At 35.7% G+C, this 12,886-nt stretch overlaps 1 protein-coding gene across 2 annotated transcripts in view; it reads left to right on the top strand.

The window, feature by feature from the left end:
• The window catches only part of GXYLT1 (glucoside xylosyltransferase 1), a 40,720-nt gene extending 30,359 nt beyond the window's left edge, over positions 1-10,361 (top strand). For both annotated transcript variants that reach the window (XM_019748443.3, XM_019748442.3), the window contains one exon: positions 4,771-10,361. In XM_019748443.3, coding sequence (XP_019604002.1) covers positions 4,771-4,932 — 162 coding nt within the window. In that variant the 3' untranslated portion in view covers positions 4,933-10,361. The remainder of the gene's footprint in view (positions 1-4,770) is intronic.
• Positions 10,362-12,886: the final 2,525 nt, after the last annotated feature.

The following is a 12,886-nucleotide window of genomic DNA, read 5'->3' as shown; positions in this document are numbered from 1 at the left end:
CTTCTTAGCCCTTTCAGTGTCACAGCTAGGAAATATAAACACACACACACACACACACACACACACACACACGTAGAATCATGCACCCACTCCAATGCCTCCAGTTGCATTCCTCCAAGGCCCTTCTTTGCCTTGTCCTACTCTATGTTTCTGTGTTTTATCTCCTTTCTTCCATATGTAGAATCCTGGCTCCTAACATAAAACATTTCCTCATTTGCTTAATCCTACAATGCATTTAAAACAGTTTGAAAAATGCTCCACTCATACCATTATCTGTACTTCCCTCTTCTCAAAAAAACCAACCTACTAAAAAGAGTTCAGGATTTGTTTGAAATCAATGTTGTATTTTAATAATGCTTTATCATGGGTGGTCAAAAGGTAGTAAAAATGAAGAAAAGTACTTTTGGGGGTTCTGAGACTTTGTAGGATAGAAAATAATTACATTCTTACAAAAATGTGATTTCTTTGTTTCCTTTGAACATTGAAAATACATTATTAACAAATTAAATCTTACTAATTTATTTGACCTTTTCTTTGATCTTTTATAAATATGTACCATTAAAAACCTGAGTAATAGTTTTAAGCTGATTAATTACACTTGATTTTTAAAAAATAAATCTTTTAAAATGATTTCACATGCTGATTTAATGATTTTTTGTGTTTGTTTTGGGTCTATGGAAACTCCATTTTTCAACTTAATGAAGTTGATCAGTCTTTTATGGTGCTCTTCATTAGTGTTTTTACCTTCTCTTATCTGTAATTCAGTAAGAAGTGTAATTTTTGAGAGAATTCAGACAAGGGTATTCATGCGAGTTTCAGACAGATGCTTAGTCATAGCCATCGAATGCAATGCACAGTGTGAATTATAAAGGATATGAATCATCTTTAAATCATAAATGCATGGCTATGTCTGCTAGCAAATCAGTTCTTACAGTCCATACATATATGTTAAATATTAGTTGCTGAGTGAATAAAAATATTAAGATTAAAAATTGCAAATTCAAAATGGGAACAAAACATTTTATTGCTCTATAAGATATTTCCTGCTTAATGTATTTCATTCTGAATTACTGTGTTTCTTGGTGTTTCTGTGTTAACTTTGATTTACTTCACACCCTGTTTATATTTGCATAGCTATCTCTGCAAAGGAGGCATGAGTGTTTCCCTCCTACACTACCTTCTTGCATATAGTTGGTACTCAGCATTTGTTGGATTGAACTACCATGCTGCTGTATTTTTAAAACATGTTCTGTTCTTTGAAAATGACTTGAATTATCTACTTGTGGTCAGCATAGCCTCACTATTTATTTGCTGCCTTTCAACTGATAGTCTTATATACAGAGCATGACCTTCCTAAAAGATTGTGAACTGGGTGCTGTGCCCATGATGAGGGAGTGATTAACTGTCAGAAAAGACTTCTCAGAGGAGCTGACAGTTGAACTGAGCTGTAAGGATGAGTACCAGGCAGAGAAGGGAAGGTGAAGACAAGTCCGGCACCCTGTGCAGTGGGGAAAGAGGCCTGCAGTCAGCTCAGGGTGCATATGGCGTTTGGGGAAGGGACACCTACAGGTGCAGGTTATGTCCTGCTCACTCTGGGCATTCAGTACACATTATGTGAATGGCAGAATTCAGTGACTTCAGGATGCATTTACTGTGTTTCCCCGAAAATAAGACCTAGCTGGCCCATTAGCTCTAATGCATCTTTTGGAGCAAAAATTAATATAAGACTTGGTCTTATTTTTATATAAGACCAGGTATAATATAATATAATATAATATAATATAATATAATATAATATAATATATACTGGGTCATATATTAAATTTTGCTCCAAAAGACGCATTAGAGCTGATGGTCCGGCTAGGTCTTATTTCTGGGGAAACATGGTATATAGGCAGAAATTTTGGTAATTTATCATCTTCTCCCTTAAAGGTCAAATTACTTGTGTTATATATTGGATGATTAAGAGCTGTAATTCAACAGGCACTGTTTTTATTTCAGGAAAATAGTCATCAAAAGACTTTCCCAGTGAAGAAAAAAATTTTTAACCACAAATACTGGGATGTAAATCACATGAAAATGAATGAACTGAATCTGAAGTACTTCATATTCCTGGGAATTAACTTTTAAACGCCTTTTTAATGTTTTCATTTTATTGTCATTGCTAAATAAGAAATCACAGTTTGGTCTTCCCATTATTATCCATCTCTCTCAACCACAGTTGTCCAAGTATGTTTTTGCACACATTGAAAGGTTATAGTATCACTTGATGGAGGTGATAACCCTTCGTGAAGGTTACCTTCTTCAATTTAGCTGCCACTTTTAATCCCAAATAAATCTATGCATATCTATATGCAGCACAGCACTTTTCCCAATTTCCCACGCTTAATTGAACTTCATCTTTCAACAGGATTTTTGGAAACTGACTTGGCACAGTTTTGTTGCTTTTTTAAAATTATTTTTTGCCTTTTTTTATTTGTATTCTTTTTTAAATTTTATTTTTTTATATTAGTTTCAGGTGTACAAAACATGATTAGACATTTACACCCCTCACAAAGTGATAACCATCTCCCCAAGTCTACTACCCCTCTGATATTGTGCATAGCTATTACAGTAACCATTGACTCTATTTCCTATGCTGTACTCCACATCTTGGATTACATACACACACACACAGACACACACATATACATACACACACACGCACACACACACACACATATTATAGTTGACATTCAGTATTCTTTTTCAACTTTAGGTGTATATAGTGCAGTGGTCAGACATCTACACAATCTAGGAAGTGACAACCCCCCCTCCAATAAGTCCAGTACCCACCTGGCACCCTACGTAATCTTTACAACATTATTGATTATATTCCCATGCTGTATTTCACATCCCCGTGACTATTTTGTGATTACCATTGCTTCTTTGGATTAAGTGATGCTGTGTGGTGGAACAGCACTTTGACTTTGGAGCTGGGCAGCTGGGGTGGAATCCTGGCTTTCCCACTTAGTGTGGGAAAATGATCTCTTCTTGCCTTAGTTGTTTCATCATAAGTTGGGATAATTATAGGACCTATTTTGTAAAATTGCTGTGAGGCTAGCATGATGTCTGGTGTGTAAGAAGTGGCCTTTTTAAAGCCAGTCCAGCTTTCAATAGTTTCTCCCAGATATACCTGTGTGCTAGCTATTATTATTTTCATTACATTCTTCCTAGTTAGGCTTCCTCTGTTTTTGTCTCTGTAACAATTTTAGGTATTTATCTCCAGTATATGTGATTTGGTTTTAAAAATCGCCCTAAGAATAATGTTAATGTTCACAGTTTTCTTGCTCAAGAGTTATCAAGTGTTAAGATCTCTTTGCATCTCTCTCTACATTGATAAAATCCATGTGATAAATTAGCATCTGAGTTTATCTTTTTTCCATAGATTTACTTCAGCTTTCTGCAGACTCAATAATTGTGATTTGGGTGGTGATTTCATTTCTTCTTTCTCTGTTTCATGGCAGTGAACCTCAGGGATAAGCTGGGGTCATTTGAAGCCCTCTGAGATTTCAGGTTTTGAATATCCTTTGGGATCTTGCATTTTTCACCGACTTCAAACTTTCACATAAAAATGTTCTCTTTTTAAACCCCATCCATCTTTCTAATTGAAAATATACCTAGTTGCAAATGCTAAATCCAAAAATGTATCTGGTTAAAAATGCTTGGGCCGTCCCGGTGGCTCAGGTGGTTGGAGCGTCATGCTCCTAACACCGAGATTGCTGGTTCGATTCCCACATGGGACAGTGATCCGTGCCCTCTACAGCTAAGATTTTGAACAACCGCTCTCCCTGGAGCTGAGCTGCGGTGAGCAGCCAGAGGTCGGCGTGGGCTGCTGTGAGCGGCCGTCCGCGGACCAGCGACCAGCTGCCTCAGTGGGGGGAGCGCAAGGCTCATAATCCCAGCATGGGCCAGGGAGCTGTGCCCTACACAGCTAGACTGAGAAATAGCGGCTTGAACCTGAGTAAGGGGGAGGTGGGAGAAGGGGGGAAAAATACTAAGATCACAAGTTAACCATTTAACCACTGCCACATTGTTTTCCAAAATACATTCCTTGGGAAATATATCTTATTTTACAGTAACAAAGGACTCTGGTCAAAAATATATTTTGGAACTAGTGGGCCAAACACTATTCAAAAGATGTATTTTCTGTTTTGCTTTTTAGAGTTTGCCAGTGTGAATCTTCATGAAGGGTGTCTGTTATTTAGGAATGTTATTCTGAAATGTGTTTATCCTTGGGACACTTTTGTGCAGTTAGGGTTCTTTGGGAAATGCAGAACCATGCTATCATTTTGCGTTCCTCCCACTCCATGCCTCCATCTCCTTCCTTTCCAGTCTAGCCTCGATACTATCATCAGAGGGATGCTGGGCTTTCATGAGTTTCTCTCAGATACCTCAGAGCCTTTGGTCCTCATTTCACTCCAGTCTGTATCTCTGTCTGTCTTCTCTGCTCTTAAACCTCCACTGTAAGAACTCTTGCCTTGGCTTGGAATGCCCTGCCTCTATTACCTCTTCTCAGAAAAACTTTCCCTGATACCCTCAGTGATTTTACCATTATTTTCTCCCTCCTCTAATGTGAGATCATAGTTCTATTTAATTCATTGAAAATATTTGTTGAGCATATACTTTTCGTGAAATTCAGAGGTTGTCAATATTAAATTGACTGAAGAAGTTATTTGGAATCAGTTATGTACTTATATATATCTTTGTCTTTTTATTTTCTTTTTCTAGTGTTCTTTTGAAGATGACAACATCCGTTCCTTATTGAAACCTTTAGAACTGGAACTGCAAAAGACAGTGCATACATACTGTGGAAAAATTTACAAAATATTTATCAAACAGCTATCAAAAAGCATACGAGACCGTTATGATAGACCACCAAAGGAAAGGTGATTCTTGGTGACTACTAAATCAAATGAATTAAAACCACAAAATCAAATGTGTGAAGGAATAGTCTTAGATGAAGTATTCAGGAAGGAATTATTCATCTTCAGAATAATTTTCTTCCTGAAGAAGTTAAATGAGCAGTATATTCATGTAATGAAGAATAAATTAAAGTCTTGGACAAGAAGACATTTTTCATCTCTGATGTTTTGTAATGTTATATGCAGTCATTCCAGTATTGATGAAAATATTGAATGGTTGTAGCCTACAGACTTTGGTTGACTCTTATTCTCAAGTGAGTAAGAACAGTAGGGGTGTATGAATGGAGAAAATGTACCTCATACACAGTGGAAACACTCAAACTGTGAGTATAGCAATACTTTTATGTCAGCACTAACCTCACTTTAAACGTGTGAGAAAAAAGTTGTTTACAGGAGCAGAAAATATTCTGTTTGTGATGTAACCACAAATGTGATGTAACCATTGACAATCTATGTGTGCCTTTATAGATGTCATCTCTGTTTTAAAATCTTTTTTTGTGACAATCATGTTTAAATTTATTTTTAGATTGTAAGTAAGCTGCACATTTAAAATTGAGCTGTGTAAGAAACAAGAAAATTTTGGAGTTTTAGTCTGTGTGTATGTTTGTAAAATGTGGCATTTTCATTTATCTTGCCAAATTCTGATCTAAGATTGTTAAACAGATACTTTTGGGAAATTTTTTTTATCACTTTAAATGGAAATTTTCAGCTTTATTGGGCATTCTAGAAGCAAGAAAAAATATGCTAATAATAAAGTGAGAACCTAAATAGTATTCTTATGTGATGGTGGAAAATGTGATGGACCAAAATGCATAAGCTATATACTTCCTGTGAACAGTAATTTTAGTTACAATGAAGTAGAAAAAAGTTATCCATTTAAACTTATTTTCTTCTACCTCAGAATGACTTTGCAAGTTATTTTTGAAGAAGCAAATATATAGAGCCTTACTTAAAATACATTAGACAACTTTCATGAATGATTTGGATTAAGACAATTGTTACCTCTGATTATCGAAAACGTAGTTTTGATTGGGTTAATGTGCATTTTTTCCTTTTTTGGACATCACTTAAGACAGTTACTTTTTTAAATGTTGAAAATGCGAAAAATATTACTTCTCTTACTGTTCTTGACAGCTGTCTAATGTAACTATAGATTTTGAGTATTAAGATGTACTCTGCAGGGGCACATATCATTTTACCAAGTGCTATATGATTATAGTCTTTTTCTCTTTTTGATATTTTAATGCTTAAATAGAATAAGAGAAATGAAGGAAAAATATGACTTATTTGAAAATAGTGATGATTGGCTTTATGAAGACCCAGTGCTCTCTGTGGAGACAAGGAATATACCGAAAGAAATGGTCGTACAGTTGTCTCCTGTCTTTTGTAGTTCAGTCAGGGGCACACTGAGAAGAAAGTATAAGAAAGGCAAATCTGAAGTTGATAAACAGCCAGCACTCTTAGATGCGTTTAGAGAGTACAATCTGTACGTCCTTGGCAGAATTCCATAGTGAATATAAGAACTTGTGAACTGTGTTGACATTGAGTTTGCTAAGTAGAAAATGAGAATCCAAGAATTTTAAAGTTTTGAGGATATATAGAAGATGGTTTCCAACAGTGCCCAAATAAGACCATTGCCTGGCTGTATTAGACAGTCACAGGGAGCTTGTTGAGAATGGATTCCTGGGCTTCACCTTTGAAGACTCTGTCTGGTCCACTATGTCTAGGATGGGGTCTACAAACATTTGGAAATAGTTTGGGATTTCATTGGAAATAAATTTAACTGGAACTAATTTTGCCCACTTGAAGGTTGAAGTTAGGATTTCACAATTCTTGGCACAGTTGGTGGATTATAATAATGATTCTGAAATATTAGAGGAAGTACTTTGGGTTATTGACAAGGTAGGAATTTATATTATTAGTAAGTTCCTTAGATTTAATTTTCTCAGTGAACAGAGAATTTCAAACCCCTGGGCTCTGATATGCTTGATTGGGACTATGTAGAATGTGGTCGTAGTTTAATCCAACTGGAATGTATACTGTGGTCTCACAGTGTTGTGGTTTATTTAGATTGACATACATTCTATATCACTGAAAATTATTGGAAAATTCTTCATCTGGTTTATTTAGACCTTGCCTATTGGGCCTTTTACCATAAATTTGGTGATGGTGAAAACTCTCCACTTAGGGACTATTTTTTCCTTAAATTTAGGATATCACAGAAAGTACATAACATTATTAAAATGAGTTTTCTGAATTTATCTTTAGATAAGGTAACTTTTTCCTTAGAATTCTCAAGAAATGCAGTTCGTAGCATTAATGAGGTTAACTTACAGAACAACTTAGAGAATATTATATTTCTTTTCATGAAACACTATATTTATGTAGTTTATATAAATTACATTCTATATTCTTTGAGTCTATGTGTTAGAACAATTCTGACCTCAGAACTGTCTCTGGGCTGCAGTGTTACCAAAGTGGAATGACTAAAATACAGTCAAACTGCATTTGTGTGAAGTAGTCATCTTAAAAGAACTTGGAAACCTTTAGAAATATATATTGTGATTTACATTTTAAGAAAATACATTTTTCCCCCCATGAAGAGTGGTTCCTAATGTATAAGATAACCCAGTTATCCTTGGACACTTTGGAGCCTGAAACAATATTAATGTGCATTCACTGTTCTCTCATCTTGCTTACAGTCAGATGTTATAGATGTAATGGGAAGAAAATCAGACTGTGAACTAGATGTGGATTCTCTTCCTGGTTAGTGACCCCAGGCATATCATTTAACCTCTGTGCCTTGGGTTTGTAAATAATCAGTATGCCCTTCTAACTTCATGAGACTCAGAAGTCATGTGTGATGAAGTTATGAAGTTCAGAAGAGATAAAGGATTGGAAAGCGTTTCACATGGCTTATATCATGCAGCATCAGCATTACTGTTGAGGTTCTGTTTTGTCCTGTTACTTCCTGTACAGATCATTCTGTTTCCTTAGGCTGAATGTTTTCTGACATATATTGTATCTCCAGTACAAATTTGCTTATATTATGGAAGGAAGAGAAAGCAGAGAAGAAAAGAATGATATGAATGAATGATCAAAAAAGAAGGAAAAGAGGGAAAGTGAGAAAGTGAGGAAAGAGAAATAAGAGTGAGAATAGCAAAAGGCAGAGTAAGAGAAGAGAAGGAATGAGAGTGGGAAAATTGAGACATAGAGATGGAGAGAAATGGTGTGGAAACAGTCACTTACGAGTTGTAGCCCCCACCCTGTGCCGCTGTCTGCCTGCCTTCTTCTAGTTCAGCGCAAGGCCCTCCAGGGTCAGGGAGGGTGCTGGCTTTCATGGAAGGGGCAGCAAGGCTACCTTTGACTTGTTGATGCTAGTCATTTCCCAGTCACTCTGCTCTCTGATCGTTTAGTGCTAATGATTCAACATTATATTTTTTTACTGGATCCCAGTTTGTGAGCTACGACCTCTGGAAACACTGTGACAGGTACCTTCCTTTTTAACGTTGTCGTTGTAGTCATCCCAAATGTTGGATTTTGCACGACTAACTGCATCGAATCACATGGGAGGTCAGGGTGGAAGGGACAGACTCATTAGGTCTGAAGGGACCCGAGAATTTATTGCAGCAGTTTTCCAAGATGATACTGGTAGGAAGGTAGATTTGGGAATCATGCCCCTACCTTGCATGGCAGCTTAAGCAATTAAGTCACAGCTATTGATTCCTCAGTAGGCAAACTTTCAGTTGAAATGTTACGAATGGATTCATGGGAACAGGAGAGCAAAAATACATCAAAGGGAAAAACTTTACAAGATAGTACTCAGTGTCTTGTTTTTCAGAAGTTTATATTGTAAGTAATAAATACCTTAGTAGTAATCAGAGCCTCTTTGAGATGATTTTAGAAACACCATTGATCTGTATTGTTTTAAATAACTTTTTTTGGTTCCTTAGAGTAAATGGAGAAGAAAAGTAGGGGAGCAATGTGTCAGGTATGTGGGGTCAGTTACCCATTTATCAAATGTAATTTCAAGTGTCTTAAAGCAAAATTGCCTTTTAATATTTAATAAAAAGAGATTAAATAATGATTTGTACTGTAACAGTTATCTTTTTATACACTGCCAAAGCAACCCTTTTTTGCCTGTTCGATTCTGGCTGAACTGTTTTGATGTTTGTTGTTTCTTAATTCATTGAACATGAACTAGATTTTTAAAAGTAAGTTATAAAGTTGTATAAACTTAAGACAAGTCTAAAAGGTGGTACAAGAATGTTCTTTTTTAAAAAAAAACTAAAAATGAATATGATGTTAATTCAACTATCTTGCAATTATAGTATCATGAGAAGAACATGGAATAGCATATTTGACAAGGCAATTTAAAGTTGATTACAAACTTAAAGTTGATTACAAAAAGTCAGACTTAACTTTAAATGGAAAACATGTATTGTCACCTCCTCTCTATTGCTAACTCAAATTATCTAATGGGATTATTTTTTTAGAATTTTCTGTAAACTCAGTTTTCAAACAAAAGAGAACCTTTGAAAAGATAGGAAAAATAAAAAAAGAAAATTTCTCTCACTACTAATACTGTGAATGCTATTTGGAGGATCTGTAGTAAGACATTTTGATACCAAATTTAACTGATGTGGAGTCTTTGATAATGTTTAGTTTATATACACAATCTGAATATGTGAGCATATTCACACACATAACACCTGTAAAAATTGAAGAGAACACAACAGTGTATATAGTCCATTTAAAAAGTAAATTGACTTTGACTATGATGGAAAATAGCTATTTTCAACCTTTGTATAAAATCTCTTCAGGGAATGTTGGAATGTTGTGCAAAAATAATTCAGGGTTTGTAGTATAGCTATAGAATATGTCATTTATTCCAAACTTAGCAGAACACACATGTATCACGTGCATTGTTACCCTTATTTGAGAGCCGGGCCAGTGGTTTTTGATGGATGCTGTAATGGAAGATCTATGAAGGAGATAGTGATTTGCACCTGTTCCCGAAATCAGAAACTGGAAAAAGTGGCAGTTGTTTCAATTTTGCACAAGCATTTTGCATAAGTATATTAATAATTTGAGTAGTAATGGCTGTAAAGCTGTGTCTTGGTGTACCGTGATATGCAGAGATTACTACCTTTAAACTGCTTTTTACCTTAAAATGTTACAGCTTTAGGATAATTTGGATATAACCCTCCAAGTATTTTGTGTATCTTGACATTTATTAAAGTGGAATATACGATTATAGATTCGACTGTTACCTCAGAATAATGGAAAGTTGCTTCATTCTGTTTTGGGGGAAGTTCAACTCTTCTTTTTCTTCAGAAACTGTGTGTTGCTGTTAGTAAATAAACATATACTCAATAGATGTTTAATTTCTTCAAATGATGTGTCTGAATTATTCTAGCAATCGAAAACAGTTTTGTAATCTTTAGGGTTAGTATGCTTGATAACTAAGTGTCTAGCAACTATATCCTAAGGAACAGATTTCCCTCAGGAGCTTCATACTGTGCAACAACTTGTTAACATCATGAATTAATTAAGGTAAATCTCAAAGAAGAAATGATAAATATTGAATGAGATTAAAAAAGAGATCAAAGACCTAAGAAATAAATTGATCAAAAGGATGCCATTAAAGATCTGATAAATAAATTAGAAAGGACCAGAGAAGACAGTTGAAACTTAATTGCTGACATAGAGGAAAGGTTTAGCACAATAAGTCAAGTACCACTCAGCAGCAGCACAATAATTTGGACATATTTCTGAATGCTTACCACGAGAATGGGTAAAGCTAAGGGCAATTTCCTAGGCTGACCTACCACCCCTTGAAAGAATTAGCCTTCAGAACTCTCTCAGGTTCATCCTGCAATGCCTGAGCAAAATGTATAAGGTAGAAGGTAAACAAAGGAATGGGGAAAGGCATAGAAGAAAAATAAAAAGAAAAGAAAGAAAATGTGATGTCATAAAAAGAATATAAAATCAAGATCCGACGTTCAAAATGGGACAAAGGAATATTTTTAAACAATTTTTTATAGTACTAAAATACACATTAATTGTTATCGATAAAACATAGATGTTTACATATAGCAGAATCTCCCAGAAATATAAGCAATTGATAAAGCCACCATCGTAGTGTTACTCTTTAATAAACTTCTTTCACAATTTGCACATCAAGAAGATAAAAAATAAATGGATATATTCAGAGGATTTAAATAATACAATAAATGAATACCGGGTTATATATCCATATTATATCCATATTTATAGAATTTAGTAATAGGCAAAGAAAAATATTCATAAATTTGTGTATTAGGTAAGATTACCCAGATGAGAATTGGCTACAAGTAACAGAAATCCAAAATAATGGTGACTTAAAGAAGATAGAAGCTTATTTTTCTCTCACATAAATGTGAGTTGTCCAGGTAGATGAGGAGGTCCCACCATCCCCAGGGACCTCGTCTCCCTCTTCCCTGCTCCTTTGTCATTTCCAGTAAATGGCTTCCACCAGTGGTACAAGAATGTCATTCTGGTTCCATCAAGCATATCTGCTTTCCAGCTAGGAGGGAGGAAGACATGGGAGGAAAAGGGCCTGCTTCCACCTTTTAATAAAACTTTTGTGGAGTATTACAAATTACTTAAACAATTCTTTGGCCCAGAACCTAGTCATATGGACTCTCTAGCCGCAGTGGAAGTTGGGATATTTGTACATATTCATCACATGGGCTCAGACAAAATTTTTCATGTCTACTATTGAAAAAGAAGAAGAGAGAATAGATATTAAAGGAAAACAATCTGAGACACCTTGCACATCTGAAAATGTGTGTGTGTGTTTTGTGTGTGTGTGTTTTTTTTTTTCCTGTACTTCCCCTGTTGAATAATTCACCTGGACATAGAACTCGGATTTGGACAACATTTGCCTTTCAAATTTGCAAAACATTGTTCTGTTGTCTTTTAATTTCCTACATTGTTTGTATTAGGGGTCTCCAGAGAAACAGCCAATGTATACGTATGTACTTATTATAAGAAATTGGCTTATGCAATTATGGAGGCTGAGTAGTCCCATGATCAGCTAGCTGTCTGTAAACTGGAGACTCAGGAAAGCTGGTGGTGTAATTCAGTCCAATTCCAAAGCCTGAGAACCAGGGGAGCTGACGGTGTAAATCCCAGTCTGAAATGATAACAGTATCTCAAAGCAATACTTGCTTTCCTTTGCAGCATTATACACAGTAGCTAAGACATGGAAACAACCTAAGTGTCCATGGATGGATGAATGGATAAAAAAGGTGTCATATATATGATGGAATATTATTCAGCCTCATAAAAAGAAGAAAATCCTGCCATTTGCCACAGTGTGGGAAAATCTGGAGGATGTGCTAAGTGAAATGAACCACTTAAAAGAAGGTATGCAGTACAGTATTTCTAATGTACAGCATGGTGACTATAGTTATACTGTACTGCATACCTGAAATTAGCTAAGGAATGGCTCTTAAGTGTTCTTACCACACACATATGAAATGGTAGTTGTGAGGTAATGGATATGTTAGCTTGATTGTGGTAATCATTTCACAATGTGCATGTGTTTCAGACATCATGTTGTACACCTTATATGCTAATTTTGTCAATCCTCAGTAAAGCTGGGGTGGGGGGGACGGGAATCCCAGTTCATGTGCAGAAGATGAGATATACTAGCTCATGCAGTAAGGAAGGGAAAAAAACGGAGAGGGAAGCAAGTCCTTCCATCCTACCCCTTTTGTTCCATTCAGGACCTCCTGGCTTGGATGATGCCCATTTATTTTCGAGAGGGAATTCTATGCAGCCCAATTGAAATACTAATCTCATCCAGAAGCATTCTCAGATACACCGAGAAATAATGTTTAAGCTGGGGACCACTTAACCCAGTTAACTGTTAA

This window comes from Rhinolophus sinicus, chromosome 1 (assembly GCF_057876585.1).
Source record: "Rhinolophus sinicus isolate RSI-liver-muscle chromosome 1, RSI-T2T, whole genome shotgun sequence".
Taxonomy (NCBI): domain Eukaryota; kingdom Metazoa; phylum Chordata; class Mammalia; order Chiroptera; family Rhinolophidae; genus Rhinolophus; species Rhinolophus sinicus.
The sequence above is the reverse complement of the archived record's forward strand: the minus strand, read 5'-3'. Positions and strand labels throughout refer to the sequence as shown.